Source organism: Myotis brandtii, unplaced genomic scaffold (genome assembly GCF_000412655.1).
Source record: "Myotis brandtii unplaced genomic scaffold, ASM41265v1 scaffold339, whole genome shotgun sequence".
Lineage (NCBI taxonomy): Eukaryota > Metazoa > Chordata > Mammalia > Chiroptera > Vespertilionidae > Myotis > Myotis brandtii.
In genome coordinates, this window is record NW_005363061.1 from 928,860 (window position 1) to 951,244 (window position 22,385).

The following is a 22,385-nucleotide window of genomic DNA, read 5'->3' on the forward strand; positions in this document are numbered from 1 at the left end:
ATAAGCATAACCAATGGACATAAGACACTGGGGGGTAGGGGAGGCCAGGGGATTGTCAAGGGCGGGGGGAAAAAGGAGAAATATGTAATACTCTTTGTAATAATTTAAGCAATAAAAAAAAATATTAAAAAAAAAAAAAAAAGAGTAGGCCTTCCTTCACCCTGCTGCAGGGACCGGCTTCTTTCTGGCACCTGGGACCCAGGCTTCCCTCGCAGTCCAGGCTTCATCTGGAAGGTCGTCATGAAGGACATCTGGTCTAATTAGCATATTATGCTTTTATTATTACAGATATATAGATTATTAATATTTTTTGCTGTGATTCTGGCATTAAATGTAATATAGTAGAAAAAGCATTGACTTTGGTATTAGGCCAATCTGTATTTGAACACTGACTCTACCTCTTATTAGCTGTGCAGTTACTTAATCTCTTTGAACCTTTGTTTCTTCATCCATAAAATCAAGGTAATACATAGTTTAACTAGCTGTTGAATTTAAATGAATCACTGAAGTAGTACACCCAATCCAGTGTGACTGCATAATGTAGGAATTCAGCATATTACATTCCTCATTTTATATCTTGAGTTTCTTTCTCAATATAAGCCTTTTCTCACCTCAGTGCCTTTGCATTTGCTATTTCTTCAGATCTTTTCATGGTTTATCATACTATTTAGGTTTCTACCTAAGAGTCATCTATCTACTCAGAGGGTCTTCCTTGTATACTCTGTCTGAAATTACCATCCTCAGTCACTCTCGCTATTCTCTTATTCCACTGTATTTTTCTTCACATAATGTACCACCAAAAATTATAATATATATATTTGTTATGTTTCTCCCACTAAAACGTGCCTTGTGAGGGCAGGGACTGCATCTCTTGCCCATTTTACTGCTACATCACCTAGCACAGTGCCTAGCATATAATAGGTGCATGATAAATATTAGTTCAATAAATGAATGAATGAATTAACCTAGAATTTCCCTAGTACCAGGGAAGAACCCTGGCAGAATGCAGAAAGGTAGTTGTACTAGGAAGTGGGTGCTCTTTGCCTTTTCAGTGTGGATGTTTCTGCTTTGAGAACCAAGTGGCAAGTAGGTCTGTAAAGTTCTCTTGTAACCTTCCAGACTGTCTCCTGTCTCTGGGATAAGTCCCTCTAAATGACCTTTACTTGTGACCATTGTTACCCTGTTAGAGTTTCTATTCCTTTTGGAATCCTCCTATCTAATAAAGAGGGAATATGCAAATTGACTGTCACTCAGTCACAAAGATGGCAGTGCCCATAGCCACAAGATGGCGGCACCCAGTCCCCTCAGCCCCGCTGGGGGAGTGGCAGGCAGGTGGCGCAGCCGGACCCGCCTCCAGGAGTCCTCCAGTCCTTTCAGTCCCACCTGCAGCAAGCCAGCAAGCGGCCCCCCAGACAACAGACAGCAGGACCTGCTTGCGGGTCACCGCCAGGTGAGCCGGCAAGCGGGTCCCCCAGACAGCAGACAGTAGGGCCTGCTTGCGGGTCACCGCGGCAACCAGGCGAGCTGGCAAGCGGGCCCCCCAGACAGCAGACAGCAGGGCCCGCTTGCAGTTCGCTGCGGCGACTGGGCAAGCTGGCAAGCGGGCCCCCCAGTCAGTAGACAGCAGGTCCTGCTTGCACGTCGCGGTGGCGAGCAGGCAAGTGGGCCCCACAGAGAGCAGAGAACCACAGGGAGTGGGCCTAAGTCATCAGTAGGACATCCCCTGAGGGCTCCTGGATTGGAGAGGGTGCAGGTTGGACTGAGGGAACCCCCCACCCCTGCATGAATTTCGTGCACCAGACCTCTAGTTTAAATATAAGAATTCTTTTTAGATTGTAGTGTTGTGAAATGTCTGATACTGTTCACTGAAATCACCTTGATTTTCCCCTAGTTAGTAAGTATATAGGTCTTTTCTAGCCACTTCATGCAGATAGCACTATTGGTGTAGTGTCATTTTTAAACACAGGGAACTGGTGTGTTTTATGAAAGAGGAGATGTGCCACATATAATAGTGGTTGAGGGCTCAGACTGTAGATTGAGATAGATACCTTGGGCACGTTGCTTAATCTCTCTAATGCTCAATTTCCTCATCTACAAATAGGATAATAATAGTGTCTTCCACAAAGCCTTGTTTTAAGAATTAAATAAAATGATGCATGTGTGTTTTTACCATTTTATAAGTAACTAGAGGCCCAGTGCACGAAATTCGTGCAAGGGCCTTGGCCCCAACCCCCGCCCGTCGTGGCCAGGGGCCTCTGCTGCCTCTGCCTTGGCCCCCACCCGCTGCGGCTTTGTCCGGAAGGAAGGATGTCTGGTCTAATTAGCATATTACACTTTTATTATTATAGATTATTACACAATATAGAGAGCTTTTATTTTGCATATTTTAGTAACTCATGTTCAATTTTCATAAGCTTATTCTTTGTAAATTAGCAGGTTAGATGTATAAGCCCAGGTTTACCAAACCAGGAAGATCTCTCATCTCTCTGCCTGTATTCCTGATGATATTCAGATTAAATTGAAAATATTTACCATTTTGGGGGGTATTATTTCTAATTTCTGAAGCCAATGATTTAAGAGAGAATTTAACTCATGTTTACACACTATATGCAGTGATGGAAGAGAAATTTATAGAATTGTGAAAGGGATGAATGATTGAGCATATTGATAAAACTAAACTTGAAATCTCATTATAGATGGCTATTGACGTTGTGATTGTAAACAGAATTAGGAATTCCTCTCTTCAAGTCTTTGCAACATTACTTTATTGTTTACTAGAGGCCCGGTGCACGAAATTCATGCACTCATGGAGGGGTGGGGTCCCTCAGCCCGGATTGTGAGAGGGTGCAGGCCAGGCCGAGGGACCCCATCAGTGCAGAATTGGGGCCGGGAAGTGACACAGGAGCTTGGCCACTGGGGAGGGACTGCAGGAGGGCCTTAGGGCCTGTCCAGCCCGTCTTGCTCAGTCCTGTTCGACCGGACCCCAGCAGCAAGCTAACCTACAGGTTGGAGCGGTGGGGTCCCTCAGCCCGGATTGTGAGAGGGTGCAGGCCAGGCCGAGGGACCCCATCAGTGCAGAATTGGGGCCGGGAAGTGACACAGGAGCTTGGCCACTGGGGAGGGACTGCAGGAGGGCCTTAGGGCCTGTCCAGCCCGTCTTGCTCAGTCCTGTTCGACCGGACCCCAGCAGCAAGCTAACCTACAGGTTGGAGCATCTGCCCCCTGGTGGTCAGTGCACATCATAGCAACCAGTTGACCAGTCGACTGTCTGCCCCCTGGTGGTCAGTGCACGTCATAGCGAGCGGTTGAGCGGCCTTAGCATATCATTAGCATATTATGCTTTGATTGGTTGAACAGCCGACTGGACAAACAGACACTTGGCATATTAGGCTCTTATTATATAGGACTAGTGGCTGGTGCATGAAATTCATGCTGGCCTCAGCCCGGCCTGCACCCTCTCTAATCCGGGACCCCTCGGGGGATGTCCGACTGCAGGTTTAGGCCCAATCCCTCTCGCAGTCAGACATCCCTCTTGCAATCCGGGACCGCTGGCTCCTAACTGCTCGCCTGCCTGCCTGCGTGCCTGATCGCCCCTAACCACTCTGCCTGCTGGCCTGATGCCCCTGTTCCCGCCGGCCTGATCGCCCCTAACCGCCTCTGCCTCGGCCCCATTACCATGGCTTTTTCCGGAAGGATGTCCAGAAGGTCTCCCGGAGGTCTCCCAGTCTAATTAGCATATTACCCTTTTATTAGTATAGATTGTATATATTTATGCCACAAATCATTTTATAAATTGCGTTTATTAAAAGGTGCATTATTATTTACTCTTAATCATTTATAGAAATCAGTATTATCTTTCTGTACAAGACAGGGTAACATTTCAATTTGAAAAAACCTGACCTTTGATATGTTTTAGTAATTGGTTCATAAATCTTCCTGAAAGGAGAATCAAATCTATGGGATTTTTAAGTAAAGTTTTTCCTTTGGAATAATTTTAGACTTACAAAAAGTTGTACAGAGAGTTCCCATATACCCTTTGCCTAGTTGCTCCTAATGTTAGCATCTTATATAACCATGGTACATTTGTCAAAACTAAGATATTAGCATTGATACACTATTAAGCAAAGTCCAAACTTTATTTGGATTTTATCTGTTTTCCCATTGATGTCCTTTTTCTGTTCCAAGACCCAATCCAGGATACCACATTGCATTTAGCCATATGATTTTTAGATGCTGGATCAGTAGGATCCCAGAGAGAATTCACTTTCTCTCAGTTCCACTTTTTATTTGTTTATTTGTTTGTTTTAAATATAGATCTGAATTTCAGCAGGTCCCTCTTTCTCTGGTAACAAACGAATGAACCTTTCTGGATCCTTTAACCACTATTTCCATATTGACAACTTAGAATTTCAGGAGCATACTTTTCAATATTCATTGTATATTTAATTTTATTAATGAACTAGAGGTCCAATGCATGAAATTCGTGCAAAGGGCTCAGCCTTTGCAGCCTCGGTTGCCTCAGCCAGCCCTCGCAGCCTCGACCAGCCCTTGCAGTTCTGACTTCGTCTGGAAAGTCATTCAGCTGTTCGGTCTAATTAGCATACTAGCTCTTTATTATATAGGATGGGTAGCAATTCTTCTTCTTTCTCCAAATCTTGCTTTATACATACCAGCTTGCCTAGAGTCTGGGAGCAGACAGTGTGTCTTCACTGACTACATGTTCCACAACTGCCTTCCTAAAGGAAACAGTTCTCCTTTCCCTTCTTTTCCAGTTCGTCCCTCCCCTCCCCCTTTCTCCTGTCTTCCAATTCTTTCTCTGATGTTTTTTGGTCTCCACTTAAAGGTCGATTCTGTAAGTATATTGCATTTGCTTGGAACTTATAAAGTATTCATATAATCAGTTCAATATACAATGCTTGCCCCTTTCTCCAGAAATCACAGTTAGGTTGACAGTAAATCCTTCTGCTTAAGGGTAGGGCTAATTATAGAATACGTAGGGCCTTTAAAATGCTGTTGTTTATGTTAAAAGCACAAGCCAGAAATACATTTTTGGTGTAGTATACACTGTGCTAAACCATTCAGGCTTGCTTCCCAAGTCGAAGGAAGAAAATTAATCATGAAAAGGATCGGAGAAACTTAGTTTAGAAAGTTTGAGGAAATTATATATAAGAAATAGAAGAAGAAAAATCCAGAGATGCTGTAGGACAGGGTAAGGACTGAGAACTAGGGAGCATCTTTCTAGGGTGTATCAGGAAAGACATGTGGGAGTTTATAGTAAGTAGGGGCCCAGAGTAGTGTTACTTCTTAGGAATGATATCAGGGAATTACTTGAAACCTGAATAAAACTGACTCTAAGGATAGAATATTTTTTCAGGCCCTGTTTAATATGTTCACTAGTCTTACTCCACATAGAAAGGATCTTGTTTCTCTTTCTTTGTGACTTCCAGTGTTGGTTAGTATCACCTTTGCACCTAAAAAATAGATAACTATTTGAATTTTTATTGCCTTTAACATCATTTTATTATCATTTATGCACATATGTGTATCACACATAAGACCAGATGATTAGAATTTGGCAGGGACCTTTAGTAGTACTGCATGTGTGTTAACTAAAATGGAATTTTCCAGTGACTTTTTAAGTAAAACTCCTCTGTATTACAGATAACAGTATTTTTCTTATAGCATTGTAAATTACTCATTTGAGTCTCGTTTCCCCCATTAGATTTTTGAGAGTACAAAAGATGCTTGAATGTATGAATTGAATCATGGAAACAGACTGCTTAGTTAGGATGTAGTGTCTGAGTATGTTTTCTTTGAAAATACTTTTCACTCTTTTAAGTGCTTATTTGATGGTTGTTTCCTCCACAAAAGTATGAACTCCACTGAAAGCAGCTATTAAATTGGTCTGGTCACTACTATATCCCCAGCAGCAAGCAGTGTCTGGTGTGTATAGTAGACCCTTATATTTCTTGAATGAATGCCTAAGGAAAGTTTTGACAAGGAACTAAGGGAGATCTGAATAAGGCATGATGAATATGAAGTGAATAGATGTGCTGACCAACTAGTATGTGAACCCTAGAGCAACTAAGCAAATATGTGTAAAGAATAAATGAAACTGTGTGCCTTCTCTTACTTATTTTCATTCAGTTTCTTGAGCTCTCTGTTTTTCAAGGAGTTTTAGTATCTTAAACAATTGACTGTATGGTAGTAAAGAGGAAATGTGAAAAGTTAATTATCACAGAATATTAAAGGAGGGTCCGACCTCTCTAATATCCTTTATTCTTTTCTTATAAAAGATGGATCATAATTTGTACTTATTTATATGTGATTTGATGTCTTTTACCCTAATTGAACTGAAAGCTTTGTGTGAGCAGAGACTACAGGTGTATCCAGCACCCAGCATAGGGCTTGACACATAGCACGGACATATCTCAGAAATATTATGGGTTCGCTTCCAGACCACTGCAATAAAGTGAATATCACAATAAAGTGAGTCATAATCTATTTTGCTGGTGGAGGGTCTTGCCTTTAATTTGTAAAAAAGAAACACAACCAGTACCATATGATTTCACTCATATGTGCATAAAGAGCAGGCTGACAGCTGTCATGGAGGGGAGGTTGGGGGGGGTGGTGAGGGGGAGGGATTGAAAAACACACACACACACATTTGTGAAGTACAGTATAACCAAGTGCAATAAAATGAGGTATACCAGTAGTTGTCTAGTAAATATGTGTTAGATGAATGAATGGAGAACTCTCTCCATCCCAATTCCCAGTTCCTATTTTGGTGGTGATGCTATAAAGTAACTCAGGCAATAGAACATGAGGAATACTAGTACCCTCTTCTGGGGGCACCCTTCACCTACTTTTAATCATACATTCTAAGAATGAAACTAGTTGAGTTTTCAGAGAAAAATAGCCTTGGGATCTGAGTGATAGGCAATGTGGTTTTACAATTTGGGTGTCACTAAATGATATTTCAGGCATGTAGGATAAACTGAGGTGTAAAATACACCAGTAAAGTAGGTATAATTCACTGCTGCAAAGATGAACATTCTAACATCAGCATGCTAAGATTTAAGGATAAAATCCACACTGTTCCTTCTCCCATCTTCCCAGTGGGAGCCACAGAGCTGGGCTTGAGAACACTGCACTTATTTTTGCTTTTTCTTTCCAGTCCTGATTGACCCAATTGTTTTGATGGCATTACCCCTTGAATACCATCAACGTACTTCCATGTTCTTACAGGGCAGAAATATGTGATGTTCATTCCTTTGCTTTGATTTCTCAAGTAGCCAGTTATTCAAATAGCAATTGATCGCTTTTGTTTGAAACAGGTGGAAAACTTTATTATTTCTACTTTATGGTCCAGTTTCTTTTCTTTTCATTCCAATCCTTTTCTGGCAGGCAACTCAGTTGATTTACCATCCACTAGCTTTAAAGACATCTGTTCATCTATATATAGGCTGCTCCCATAGAACCACTTAGAAACAGGTGATATATTAAATTTGTGGAATTCAATAACAGTGAGCATAGAAAGACTTGTACACAAATAGGTATTTTTGTTTAGTTTTTATTGACTTGGGGAGTGGAGAAGAAAACTAAATGTTGATGTATGTTAAATAGAGAGATTTCATTGAATTCTTACTTTTTTGAATCTCCTTGGTCTAGCACTGTCTGTGAGAATATTAATTTGAACTAGTGTTAGGTAATTCTTGGTGAGGGTGGATGTGCATTAAATGTATGGCCTCTGAAATATACTCCTGATTAGGATACCTTCAGCGAATACAGAGCATCTGCCTTGTAATGTTACTTACTGAAAGTGAGTTACTAAATGATTTCTTCTAAAAAGAATAATCCTTAAGATCTGGAAACATAAAAGCATTTTATTTAGTGTTTAGAATTAAGAGAAAGTAAGATAGATTAAAGAAAGAGGGTATTCATATAAATATTCATTTCTTTGTAGTTGAAATCTTAGAAGAAGGATCATTGCATATATACACAACACACACACAGAGGCAATCAGATACATTATAAAATAAAGTATAGGTTGACTACCATAATTCTGAGTTTATTGCTTAGGTCTTTTCACTCTCCTTATAAAGATTGTTAGCGTTAGTAGGAGAGGGTTATGCAATGTATAAAACAGAACATAAGCCCTGACTTGTTTGGCTCAGTGGATAGAGCGTCGGCCTGCAGACTGAAAGGTCCCAGGTTCGATTCCAGTCAAGGGCATGTACCTTAGTTGCGGGCACATCCCCAGTAGGAGGGTGTGCAGGAGGCAGCTGATCGATGTTTCTCTCTCATCGATGTTTCTAACTCTCTATTCCTCTCCCTTCCTCTCTGTAAAAAATCAGTAAAATATATTTTTTTTAAAAAACAAAAAACAGAACATACCTACAATCAAGTTGTGATACCCAAGATAATACTGATGCAGGGCAACTTCTGTTATTTGAATAGGGAACTTGGTCAGATTTCAGATAAGCATGGAATTTGGAGTTAACCACTGAGAGAGACAAGATGGAATTTTCAAATAACTAAACTTTAATTTCATTTAGTTTTAGAGATGGAAAAGGTTTATTCGGTAAACTTTCCTCTTTGCACTAGAGTTCTTAAAATATAAAGCTTAAAAAGATTTTTACTTTGCTCTCCATAAAAAACTTGAATCATAGACTCAAAGTTTTGCTTTCATGAAGCAAGAAGTTTTTTAATCCAGAAGCTTGCTTAAAATATTCTTGTGGCCTTATCTGTATATGTTTGGGGTTTTTTTAAGAAGGGTTGCTTGCCGAAACCGGTTTGGCTCAGTGGATAGAGCGTCGGCCTGCGGACTGAAAGGTCCCAGGTTTGATTCCGGTCAAGGGCATGTACCTTGGTTGCGGGCATATCCCCAGTAGGAGATGTGCAGGAGGCAGCTGATCGATGTTTCTCTCTCATCGAGTTTCTAACTCTCTATCCCTGTCCTCTCTGTAAAAAATCAATAAAATATATTAAAAAAAAAAAAAAAATTTTGGGGAGATATTTCAAAATTATTCTTGGCCAACAGCTATAGTTAGCATTTCTTTGAGGTGTTCAGACTTACTGAATTACATTAGATTTTCATATTCTCTGAAATGAAATTAATTTCTTGTATTTTATACTTTTCTAATAGCTCCTCTTACAGTAGCTCGCTGCCACCCTCCAGTAGCTCTCCACCCGCTCCCCTAGACACCCCCCCCCCCATAGCTTGCTGCCCTGCCCCCTCCTGTAGCTCTCCACCGCCCACTTGTAGCTCGTTGCCCCACCCTCCTGCTGATCCATGATCCGGTCGTTACATTTGCATATTACATCTTTATTATATCAGATTAGTGGGATAACCTTAGGTTAAATACTTAATTTTTCTGGGCCACATTTTCCTTATCTGTAAAATAGGATTAATAATACCCCTCCTGCCATAGGGGGTTTTGAAGAGTAAACGAGTTAAAACATGAAAGTACATTGAACAGTGTCTGGCACAGAGCACATAGCCTGTAAATATTTAGCTACTGGAGTGGCTGTTGCTGTTTGTACATATTTTATTCGCAAAGCTTTGCTTTTAACAGTGTTAATTTGTAAAAGAAAATATATAATTATAGTTATAACCTCCTGATTAGATTTCTTAGACTGTATGTATCATCATTTTGAGATTCAGTTCAATTCAAGAAACAATTATTAAATGCCTACGGTGTATCAAGTGCTATGGGGGGGTATACATTAATAAGATATATTTCCTGCCCTCCAAGAGTGTATAAACTGGCAGGAGAGAGAAAATATATTCAGAGGGTAAGTATTACACAGGGCAAAATATTACTATACTTTTTATATCAGATAAAAAGTTGCTCACAGTAGGCCTAGGCTAATTCTGAATGCTGGGGAATGAGTTGGGAAGGTCAGGTGAAGAAGGTAGACATTTTCAGGTGAAGTGAATAAAGCGTTGGAAAAGTGCATGGTACTTGAAGAAGAGTAAATTGGACAACCTTTATTCGGGTGACTTAGAATAGAAGACACACAGCACAAGGAAGGACACAAGCCAGTGAGCTAATACTGCAACATGGGAAAACATAGTGCAGTAAACTTTATAAAATAGGACAGTTGTGGACAGGGAGGAGATGAAGTGGCTCAGAAATTTTAATATTAGTACCGGGAAGGATAGAGATACCATTAAAGAGAAAAAGAATGGGAAGTGGATTAGGGTTTTGGGAGAAAGACAAGATCTACTTTGGGCCTGCTAGATTTGAGATCTAGTTAGAAGCCTAGTTATGAATCTTGGAGGCCTTAAAAATGGATGGAAAAGACAGATATTAGGGTAATATGGTTCCTAATAGAGACAAGTCCCTCTCAAATGTGACTTGCAGGGACCTTATAACTAAAGAATTATCATGTAAGGTTACTGTCCTTGGCCCATGGGACCTTTCTGTGAAATTTTTGAACATTTTCTCTGCCTCTGAATGCAGGCCATGGCATGCATCATCATTCTGCATGGTGTGCAGTGATAATACCCTTTAGGTTTCATTGGCATTTGAAATATAGATCACTGAGTTTTAAGTTAAAAAAAATCTCAATAGGTTGTCCAATTAAGTGGTGTTGCCAGAGTGTAAATAGGAGAAACACCTGTCACCCTCCCCTACCTAGCCTGCTATGCTTTGAATCATCTAGTTCAGGGGTCCTCAAACTACGGCCCACGGGCCACATGCAAATACAAATATTGTATTTGTTCCCATTTTGTTTTTTTACTTCAAAATAAGATATGTGCAGTGTGCATAGGAATTTGTTCATAGTTTTTTTTTAAACTATAGTCCGGCCCTCCAACGGTCTGAGGGACAGTGAACTGGCCCCCTGTTTAAAAAGTTTGAGGGCCCCTGAGTTGGTTGGTGTTTCACCTCAACAGAAAAGGCTCTAAGAGTGAATAGGAAGAAAAGAGTTATATTAATGGCAAAATATTTTCTGGTGAAAATAGGTATGATTTTTAGATGCAGATGAAAAGATATTACCAATACTTCCTGATCTGTGTGAATAACTGTATCATTCACTATATTTATGGTGGTAAACATTTGCTACCGGGAAGAAAGTGTAGACTATCTGGGAAGCTTTTTCTGCTGGGTAGTGGTCCTCATATTTTCTTTGAGTTAAGCATTTGTGTGTTTTTTCAACCTTGAGAGGACAGTGTTGTAGAAGGTTTTGAGCAAGAGCAAGAGTTTGGTACTTTGTGGATTGTTATCGCCCTGCAAGACCCTTTGCAACTTCCTCTCGCCGCCCACAGCAGAATACGGAAACCCTGCTGTATCAGGCCACTTCTGCAATTACAGTCACAATTCAAGAGGATCCTTCTTTTACACTACACCCTTCTGTTTTGAGACTTTCTTTGCATTTGAAAATGTGTCTTTTGTGGTGGAATTCCCTACTGAGACTTCATCTCTTCTCTCTCTTTGCTGCCATGCAGTGCTGCAGTTGAAGCTCCAGCAGCGGCGGACACGGGAAGAGCTGGTGAGCCAAGGGATCATGCCTCGTAAGTACCACTCTCTCTCAGCATTTGATTGAGTTGCTTTTAGGACATAATTGTGTGTACCCAGTATGCCACAGAAGGCAGCCAACAGGAAACAAGGGCAACAGGTTTCATCTTTCACTCTTCTTGCTTGTGTTTTTCCAAGTTCAGGACTCTTCATCACTAAGAGCGAAGATAACTGCCCTAATTGATTGAGTTCATTGAAACAAACAGCAGTAGGTTTGATGGTGTCAGCATTAGCTTTTGAATTGCACCTTTAAAAGGGTTACACTTCCACGCCCCGTTACACTTCCCTTTATTGGAGGAGCAGATCTTGAGCTGAAGTATTGTGAGGAAGAACCTACTTCGTGCATATGATTTGCCTTGTGTTCAGGTTTTTTTTGGAAAGAGAAAACTCTTTTCTGCCTGGTGTTTTGAAACAACAACAGTTTTTTGTTTGTTTGTTTTCGAGTGAGATCCTCAGGTACCCTGGGCTGGCATGGGGTGTGAATGTGCTTGAATGAGACTTAGATGGGTTGTTGCAGAGCTGGGTGCAGAACTGCATTACTCAGGGAGAAATGAAACCAACCTTGGAATCTGTTAGAAAAATAATAAAATTTGCTTCTAACATTAATAATATTCATTACAAACTGGGTGGAAGCTGGAATCAGCAAGATTTTGCTCTTTTTTTTTTTTTAGATTTTGCTCTTTTTGACATTTCTTTTTTAAGTCATCAACAGTGGGCTTAGACTCTCCTTCTTTCGTTTTTCTTTGTATATTATTGCTACTTGAATATACCCTAATAAAGTTAAAAAAAAATGTCGGACAACAATTCCTAGCTTCACAGTAGGAAAACTGATGTTTTTCACGTTAACTCAATGCCTGCTCACCTACTGCCACTGTATTTTCCTAATTCTCATTCATTAATTCACTCAAAATATTTGAGTACCTAGTGTATGCCTGCTGATACAGCAAGATAAATCTAGCTCCTGGTCTCAGGAGTTTTTTATTTAGAAGAATACTCCTAATTAACAAGGAGACAAGTAAATAAATAAGATAATTTCAGAGTACGGGAAGTGCTATGAAGTAAATTAACTGGTTGGTATGTTAATAGTAAAAGGAGTGAGATGGGGTCGTTTTGGATAAGATGGTCAAGAAAGGCCTCTCTGAATAGGAAATATTTGAGCTGAGATCTGAAGGATGAGATGGAGTTAGCCATTCAAGAGTAGGAAGAGGGCCCCGGGAGAAGGAAAAGCAAGTGTAAGGGCCTAGTACAGGAAAGGGCCTGGCATATTGAAAACCTCAAGGAAGCTATTGTGGCTGGGTCTGGTAAGTGAGAGGAGAGCAGGGCCAGTTAAGATTGGTAAGGTGAACAAGACCTGAATGAGGGCCTTACCAACCACACAGAGGAGGTGGATTTTATTTTAAGTACAATGGGAAGCCATTGAAGGCTTTTAAGCAAGTGAGGGTGGGATTTTATTTTATGTCATTGTAATGGCAGGTCCATTTCTGAAAGCTAAAATTGTGTGACAAGTATAAGGAATCTGAGCTCTATTTCTATCCTAAACATGAGCCAGGGGACTTAAGTGTCAAATTCATCTTTTTGTTTATTACGAAGAACTACCAAGCCATTTACCCACATTATACTGTCTTCTTTTCTGGCCCTCCAGTGAAGGATTCCCTACCCCCAACCCTTAAAGTGCCAGATAGAGCAGATGGCTTATGCAGTGGATCAGTAATGTGATGAGGTAGGGCAGTGTTGTACTTTACAGAACACTCCAGATCTGCCAATCTACAAACCTTTGTAGAGGAACAAGTTACCAAGAGTCTCATGTACTTGTTCCATTCACCAAGAACATCAGGTGTTTAGCAGCTACTTTGTGCCCAGGGTAGTCCTAGATGTTATAGAGCAGCGGTCGCCAACCAGTGGTCCGCGAGGTTGGCAACCACTGCTATAGAGATTAAAGAATATGTCATGGTACTGTAATTACAGTACTAGTTCTGAGAGCATACTGCTACTTCTCAGAATCTATAATATGTTCACAATCTAAAACCCATGCAGAGGTGCCCTGCAGTCTTCTTCCTGTCTTTCATTTGATACCAGGGGCTACTGGAGATCATTGTTTAATAGGATTTATTGAATTCGATCTCTTTGCTTAGGACTAATCATGCTTCAATTATTGCAGTTATCTGCTTATGTGTTTGTCTCTCCAACTAGACTGTGAGCTCCTTGAGAAAGTGTCTTATTTATATTTCTGTACCCAATGCCTGGCACCAAATGAATGAATGGGTGAAGACACACAGTTGTAAAGTATGGTGTGTGTGTGTGTTTGTGTGTGTGTGTGTGTGTGTGTGTGAGAGAGAGAGAGAGAGAGAGAGAGAACGAGAACAGATACCACTCTGTTGCAAACTTGTTGGATTTCTGGACATGGAGACATGGAATTTGAAATAACACTCCTATTCTGTCAGGAGGCTAGGTTTGAAAATGTTCTGATATCTAATTGTATACTTTGGGTTATTCTCTGTATCTGTGAAGTGAGAATAGTTGTCCTTCCTATAGGAATGGAAATGACCTGCTTCTGTGAGAATACTGCATCTTCCCTCATATAGCAAGAGCTACCGTCAGCTATGGCCACAGTCTTGGTTTTCAGCTTTTCTAGTGAAGGAAATAGGTAGCCAACACTTAGATTGAGAGAGAATGTTGAGGCCTGGGAATAGCTTCCAGTATGAAATACCCTGCTCATCTACATACCTGGTGATACAAGATGGGGTCCTGAGTTCCCAAAGAGGAGGCTTACTTTTTGCTAGCCCCTCTCCCCCCAGTGTGAGTAACCCTGCTTCCTCACCACAACCCTGCACCCGCTCCCTTCATTCCTATTGTAATCTCCAACATCCTCCACCTCCCAGACATCATCATGTGCCATCTTCCACCAATGTCTCTAGTCTTTCAAAGAAAATATGAGCAGTTCTGGGGGCAAACTGTAAATGACCAGAAAGTTGTTGATTATTGGAGATTTGGAACCCTGAAAAAAGTAACATTTGGTTTGAAGTGCCCACGTCCATTCCTATCTTGCTGGCCTGAGGAGTTTCTGGAAAGTGCCTTTATATTTACTTGGTTTTACAAATTAGGAAGCTGGGGGAAAGGAGCAGTGTAGTCATGGCTATATTCTGCCTCATCATTTATGTGTTCATATCTTTTATCAAATTCTTCTCATCCCAATTTTTTTTCTAGTTCTGGGAAGAAAAACCCACCCACCTCATCTCCCAGAATACTTGTGCGCAGTTCCCATGTAGGACTGGCTCTCAATTCCGTCATGTCTGTAGGATACAATGTCTCCAGTGGCTCTCTTGCGTTCAGGATTGGCCATGCTTCTGTATATCATTCAAAGTTGGGATATGGCCTTTCCATAATGTTTAGGGGATTAGAGAATCTCTCAATTCCGACACACTTCTCTCTGCTGCTTGATAAGCTCTGATCATGGCATCCAAACTATGGGATAGAGAAGTTGATTTCTGATGTATTTTCAAACAGGATCATTTCCCAGAATCCTTCATTCTCATCATGTAAACATATGTTTCATTTAACACCACTTAAACCCTACCAAATACAGAGTGCCAGATAGCAAAGGATTACATATTCCAGGCCCTAAGCTTTCTTTAATGATGTCTGAAGCTCTGCATATCTTGAGGGAGAGGAGAAATGGCACAGACAGGAAGCTGGTGTTTAAATCCAAAGATTAAAATCAGGAATGCTTCTGTATTCAGAGTGAAGACTCAGAAGAGATGGGTCTTGTGTGGTACACTCTGTTCTCAAACAAAGCATCCCCCACAGCCTTTCTCTCTGACATTTAAAGGTGCACAAGATCATAAGGTTAAGGTGAAAATTAAGAAAAATGTCCTGGCAATGAAAGCTGCTGCAAAGGAATAACCTTTTAAAGGAAAACATGGAAGTTCTGACCCAGCAACTGAGAAAAAAGTCTCCTGTAATCTTTCTGGATATGAGAGAAGACATTTGTTTGTCTCTTCCTCCTCTACCTTTTGTTATTCTGTTGTGAATCTTTGAGAAAAGCACGAAGTAACATGTTCCTAATGTTATAGTTAACCCTCAGTTTATTATTTTATGAAGTGCATGTAGAAAAATCTTGGTACCTTATCAAGCACACAAAGAAATTATTATTTTTGTCTTACATATTCTCTAAGGAACTTGCTCTATTTCTTGAGTGAGCTTGTTTTTGTTTTTATTTTTTATTTTAAATGGTGTTTCTGTGCACCCAGCCAGTGTCATTAGTACCATTTACCTCTGAATGGTTGGGAGAATCCAAAGAATCTGAGGGCAACACAACTCAGAGGGGACAGCCAGTTAGTGTCAATCCACAGGCCTCACAAACTACCTTGCCCTGAAAGGTGCTCAAACAAGTTGCTAAGTGAACAAATTGGCCAGCTCGTTGTGACTGGTTCAGAGGTCTATAAGTCAGCCCAATGTACCTTACATTGAAGCTGGAAAGAGTGGTTTTATGTCATGAGTTCTTGCAGCTTTTTTTAGATAAACTTTGCCACATCTTCACTCCCTAACCCTTCAGTTCTACAGTTTGATCTCTTTGTCACACTTCAGCTATCATTGTGAGCTATGTGGTCTACACAGAGACAGTGTGGCCCAGTTGCACTTATAGCCAATTTAAGCTGTGATTTCACTGGACCTCAGGGTTAGCTGAATGTCTCCTGTTCATCTGACTATGGTATTCTCTACACCAAGAAAAAGTTTATTCTAATCCCTGAAAGAGGTTATTTAATGGCTGGAAGTATCAAGTTTGATTACTATGATTGATCCCTTTTTCTCTGAATCTAAAATTCTTAATAATGTTTTTATTATTTATAACTTGGGGGAATTATTACTTATTCTTCACCAAATATACAGAGTTTCAAGATTTTCCTTCCTGAGTACATATGGATCAAATGCATTTTGGTAAATATCTTTTAAAACTAATTTCTGCCTTGGCCAGTATGGCTCAGATAGTTGGAGTGTCGTCCCATGTACTGGAAGTTTGTAGGTTTGATTCTGGGTCAGGCACAAACCTAGGTTGCTGGTTTGATCCCTGATTGGGGTGCATAGGGGAGGCAACCAATTGATGTATGTCTCTCACATCGATGCTCCCCTTCCTCCCTCCCTCCCTCCTTCCCTCTCCTCCTTCTCTAAAATCAGTTTAAAAATTTTAAAAACTAATTTCTGCTTTTATAATCCTTAAGAAGATAAAACAACCTCCTGAAGTTTCAGAGTTTCTTATAATGAGAAAGAGACTGATTTGTCACTTTCAGTCCATTTTTATTAAGCACTGGGATGCCATGTGATTTAGTCCCCAAGTTTCCATGAATTCAGAAGAACTAGCCTCTAGACCAGTGAGCTCGGCATGTCAGCATTTTAAAAAACCCTAACTTAACTCTGGTGCCGTGTCACATATAGAAATTTTTTGATATTTGCAACCATAGTAAAACAAAGACTTATATTTTTGATATTTACTTTATATATTTAAATGCCATTTAACAAAGAAAAATCAACCAAAAAAATGAGTTTGCGTGTCATAGGTTCGCCATCACTGCTCTAGACCAGCCCTGCCCAATAGCACTCTCAGAAATGATAGAAATATTCTGTAACATTAGACACATGTGCTGTTGAACACTTGAAATGAGATTAGCTTGAGTGAGGAGCTGGATTTTTAAACTTAATTTAATCTTAATTCATTTAAATGTAAATAGTCACAGGTGGTTGGTGGCTATTTTATTATACAGTAGAGTTTTAGACCTTACTCTGCCACTTAGGAGCAAGGTGACTTTGGGCAACTCAGTTAACTCTTTTGAACTCTACTTCAACTTTTATAAAATGGGGGTAATAATGCCTGTCTTACCTACCCCACAGAATTAGTTTGGAAATATACGAGATGACATGTTGTTCACACTTTTGAAATACAGGCATTGTTATTCTCAGCAAACCAGGAGAGGAGCATTAGCTTTGATCTGCCATCTTGTGAATCTGAAAACAGCTTTTAATATATATACATATATCACTAATTTCTGTCAAAACCAGTGTTTGGGAACAGGAACTATTTTCAATAAACAAAATCTTCCTTAATTCTACTTTTCTCCCTACTTGTGGATTTAAAAACAATTGCTGAAAATTGTCAAGAATCAATATGGTTCTCTGTTAAGATTGTTCCCCTTTTGGTCCTTTATGAACAGGACTCATTTTATTTGCACGCCCTCTCTGTGGTAGTGGATGCTTCTTTTTTAAAGTCTCTTAAAACTAACAAGTGTCTGGATTAGAAATAATGGGTTTTATTTGCTTGTTTGTTTCTGGGCAACTTCCCAAGAGACAGAAATGTTCACCAGTGGGGACATAGTAGTGATTCCAGAGCAGATGAGATGGTCTGGTTTGAGGCTGAGTTGCCCTTTAAAAAACAACAACAACAATTTATAGATTTAAGATGACAAAATTGTAGGCTTCAAGGAACTGTCATTTGTTTTGCTTTTAAGTGAAGTGTTAATAATATTGAAGAGATGTATGTCTCAACGGAGACTTTGTAAACTATGAGTTTGGGTGGGGACTAGAGTGGGAGCAGATCCTCACCTGGGCTGTGGTCATTTCCCATTGGCTCCAGTCCACTGGGAGCTGCAAGAAGCACTGTGTGGCAGTCTCTGAACTGCTGTCACTGGAGCTCAGAAAAGGAGTCCCCCACGCTCTGTAATTGGCTCACTGCTCGCCTCCAGTCAGTGCCCTCAGGCTCACGCTTCTCTCAGAGCCTCACGCTCACACATGTTAGTGTCATCCATTTGGCTCTTTTAGATACACAGGTAGTTTTGGATGAAAGAGCTAGTTTCCTTTTTTGCTTTTGTTTTAATTGAAATATAATTGACATATAGCATATTGGTTTCAGCTGTATACCATAACTTTTTTTTTTTAAGAAGTGAAGAATCCTACGTCATAGATAATGTAAATGAGCACAGGAATGTGATTGTTTAACTGGAGTTGACTCCAAGTTTAAATGGCATTTGTAAAACATGTGTTCAGAATTGTGGCTTCCCTAGACTTGAAGCTGAGAGAAAATTGTGTTAGGCATGTGACCTCAGAAATCTTCTCTTTTATCTCAGGAGACAGCCAGCTGGGTACATCAGTCCCAGGCCTTTCTGATAGATGTCATCACCCTTTCTCTCTTCCTGCTGTTGGAGGGTATCCTACCTCAGTGGTCAGTGACTAGGATAGAACCTCCTCCTTGGCCAGTTGCTAACAAATCCTAAAATAGGACTCTAGAGTGAGTTTGTATGTTCACATTCTGAGCATATTCATTGTTGAGTTCAAAAAAGGGTCCCACAGGGAGCTCTGTTGAATACGCCCTGGAAAGTAGTCTTCTTGATATGAGTTCTTGATACAATTGAATGTCTAAAAGGTATGGTAGGTATTCAGTTTCACTTAATTATTAGTTTTGGAAATGTCTGAGATATCCAAGGCTGACTTCTTTTCAAGATAGTAAATGAAGGAACTTATAGTCACTTGTCTAAACTACTCACTAATTTTACCTAAACAATATAAATCCTAAAGCATTATACACCCAAGGGGTAGCCCTGATAGATATATGACAGGGTTGGAAATTTAAAATTCTTCAGTTTAGCCCTACCTGGTTTGGCTCAGTGGATAGAGCATTGGCTTGTGGACCGAAGGGTCCTGAGTTCCGTTCCGGTCAAGGGCACATACATTCGTTGCAGGCTCCTCCCCAGCCTGGGCCCTGGTTAGGGCACATGCAAGAAGCAACCAATCAATGTGTTTCTCTCACATCGATATTTCTCTCTGTCTTTCCCTCTTTCTTCCACTCTCTCTAAAAATCAATGGAAAAATATCCTCAGATGAGCATTAAAAAAATAATAATAAAATTCTCCAGTTTAGTGGGATGTTATTAGCAGAAGAGCAAGGTGATTTGGAGCTTGTATCTAAACAGATGACTTAGGCATATTGATTATAGGGCTTCAAAAAGAGGGGAACCCGGCTGGAGTGGCTCAGTTGGTTGAGCGTCGTCCTGTGCACTAAAAGGTTGTCATTCAGTTCCCAGTCAGGGCACGTACCTGGGTTGGGGGTTTAATCCCCATGTGGGAATGTATGGAAGGCAACTGATTGATGTTTCTTTCTCACATCGATGTCTGTGTCTGTGTCTGTGTGTCCGTCGTCCCTCCCTCCTATCTATCTCTCTCTCCTTTCTTCTCTCTCAGCATGTTCTAACTTGTGTGTGTGTATACTGGGATCACGAATGATCTGGAACATTAGACTGGGCAATGGTTTGAAAACCAGATATAAATAGGGCTGGCATATATGTCGAAGAGAAGATTGGAAGTCAGGTTCAAAATATTTGGGCCCTGATACTTTAACCTTTTGGAATTCACTGTACCTGTTGATATTCATGCTATACAAGATTGTGCACTGACCTTTTCTCCCAGTCTGGAGTCTCTTTCACCATCAGTGAGCCAAGGGTGCGAGACTGGAACAGCTTGCACTTCTGGGACGGTAAAGATTTAGCATCCTTGAGTCTCTACTTTTTATATTCATTCTTGTTAGTACTTGGCTTTCCTGCTGATTTGGGTGGCGGTGACAGTCCCGGTGCCAAAACAGGGTGGTGGCAAGTCTGAGAACCAAAACAGGATGTGTATGAAGCACGTTTTCTGACTGTTTGGATCCTTGCTTGTCTCAGAATGTGTGCCCTTCCCCATACTCCACCACCCAAGCTCTTTCTTTGATTTACATGAACTTACTTCTGGTTTTCATTGTCATGGCCAGTATTTGGAAATGTTGACACAACTCTTTGGTTAATGGTCTTTGTTGCAGGATATTTTTGTAGGCATTTTGGTATGACAGCTAAAAACAGTAAAACAAAAAATGGAAGTCAAGCCTACTTAGCTTTCAGCATTTGACTCTACACATACTGTTTTCTTCAAAAGGAGAATGGCAGAGAGGGAAAAAATTAAAACAGTAACAATGCCTCAAGCTTAACAGAGCTTCTAGCAAAGTATTTTCACTTGGTTTAATGCTAAGTCATCAGAGTAGTTTGTATAATTGCCATTTTGTGGATGAAAATACTGAGGCTCAGAGAGGTTGTGCGACTTGCCCAGGGTCACACCGCCACTAAATACAGGCAGATCCCATCCAAGTTTCTGGCTCCAAACTCCATGCTAATTACTGAAGACCATGGTTTAATGGTTCTTATTGACATAGGAATTTTATGATGGTAGGCTGCTGTACTTTCACCAAAATTTCAACTTTGAAAATAGCATCAAATCAGGACCCTTAGTTGGTGAGGTAAGGTGAAAGTTGGTAGTAGGGGTGAGAGTAACCCTGTTATTTTTATGTACTCCAAAAAAATTGCTTCTGAGTTGCTGCTCTTACCTGCTGGTTGTGAGGCTTAAAGGCTACAGGCATGCATGCATGTTTCCACATCTGTCATAATAACCCTTAGTTAAATCAGAGGTTCTTGATTTCTTTTGTGCCATATTGCTCCTTGGAAAATTTTACACAACCTCTCACTAGACAGTTGCCTAAGCAAGTATCCCAAATTCAGCACACAGTTTCTAGGGATTCACAGATACTCTAAAGCTGGTACAGTGCATCCAGGCTAAGAGGCTCTGCTCTGCCTGGATACGGAATCCTAAGAAAAATCATCTACATAATGGTAATAGTCTAAACCCTTACACACCAGTGACACAGCCGACCTCTGTGCTTCATTGCTCAGCCGGTAAGTGACTCTCCCCACTTCCTGTACTGGCACCAGTGAACTCTTTGCTCCTCACTCGCTGCGTGCTAAGACCAAGGACTACGTTTCTGTGCTGCCTTCCACTGATTGTGACTGTCATGCCCTAGATTCTGACAGCAGCGTGTGGAATCCATCCCTGCTGAATCAGGCCCCTGCAAGGCGTGTGAGGAAAAGGGCAAAAAACTTTGATCCGTTGACCCTTAGAAACAAATGCTTTGCAACTCAAAGCATTGATCCTGAAAGGGGCTCAGGAGATTAAACTGTTTGCCAATTTATGAGCACCTAGGCAGGCCATAGTTGAAATTTTGAGTTAAGCTGTTGAGAAAGGTACCTTTTAGTCACTTTGCCTCTGATGGGAGAGAATGAGCAAATAAGGCTCTTTACTTTCTTATCAGCAGTGTCACCTTTCCTCTGCATTTTGGACTAGAAAAACAATGGCTTTTTAAATTGTAGTGGCATCAGAATCCTCGGAGATCTTACTAAAAATTAAAAAAAAATTTTTTTAATCCTCACTCAAGGGTATTTTTCCATTGATTTTTAGAGAGTGGAAGGGAGAGGGAAAAGAGAAAGAAACCTCAATGTGAGAGAGACTCATTGATTGGTTGCCTCCTGAATGCTTTATCCATGGAGCCAAACTGGTTAGGGCAAGATTAAAATTCTTGAAGCCCAGGAATCAGCATTCCAGAGACATTCTAGTGCAAATGGCTCTTGAACTACACTTGGAGAAACACTGGACCAAGGGTTGCTGGTATCTTTCCCCTTTTCATTTTTACTGATGGCCAGACTACTGTTACTCTCTTCTCCCCAGGGGTTCTGAAGTAGAGGATGGCCCTGTCCACATAAGTCAAGTGTTGATGACAAATTTCTAAGACAGTTTAAGGCTGCGTAATATAAAATGACTAGAGGCCCGGTACATGAAATTCATGCACTGGGGGTGGGGGGGGGGTCCCTCAGCCCGGCCTGCACCCTCTCGCAGTCTGGGATACCCCTTGCTCCTTACCAACTGCCTGCTTGCTGCTTCTTACCGCTCGGCTTGCCGCTCCTTAGCACTTCCGCAGAGGCGGGAGAGGCTCCTGCCACTGCCGCTGTGCTCACCAGCGTGAGCC

General features: G+C 40.8%; 1 protein-coding gene across 1 annotated transcript in view; it reads left to right on the top strand.

The window, feature by feature from the left end:
* MKL1 (megakaryoblastic leukemia (translocation) 1) overlaps positions 1 to 22,385 on the top strand; it is a 152,498-nt gene that overhangs the window by 99,321 nt on the left and 30,792 nt on the right. The window contains exon 4 of the mRNA XM_014543825.1: positions 11,456 to 11,521. Within this exon, the coding sequence (XP_014399311.1) occupies positions 11,456 to 11,521 (66 nt within the window). The remainder of the gene's footprint in view (positions 1 to 11,455; positions 11,522 to 22,385) is intronic.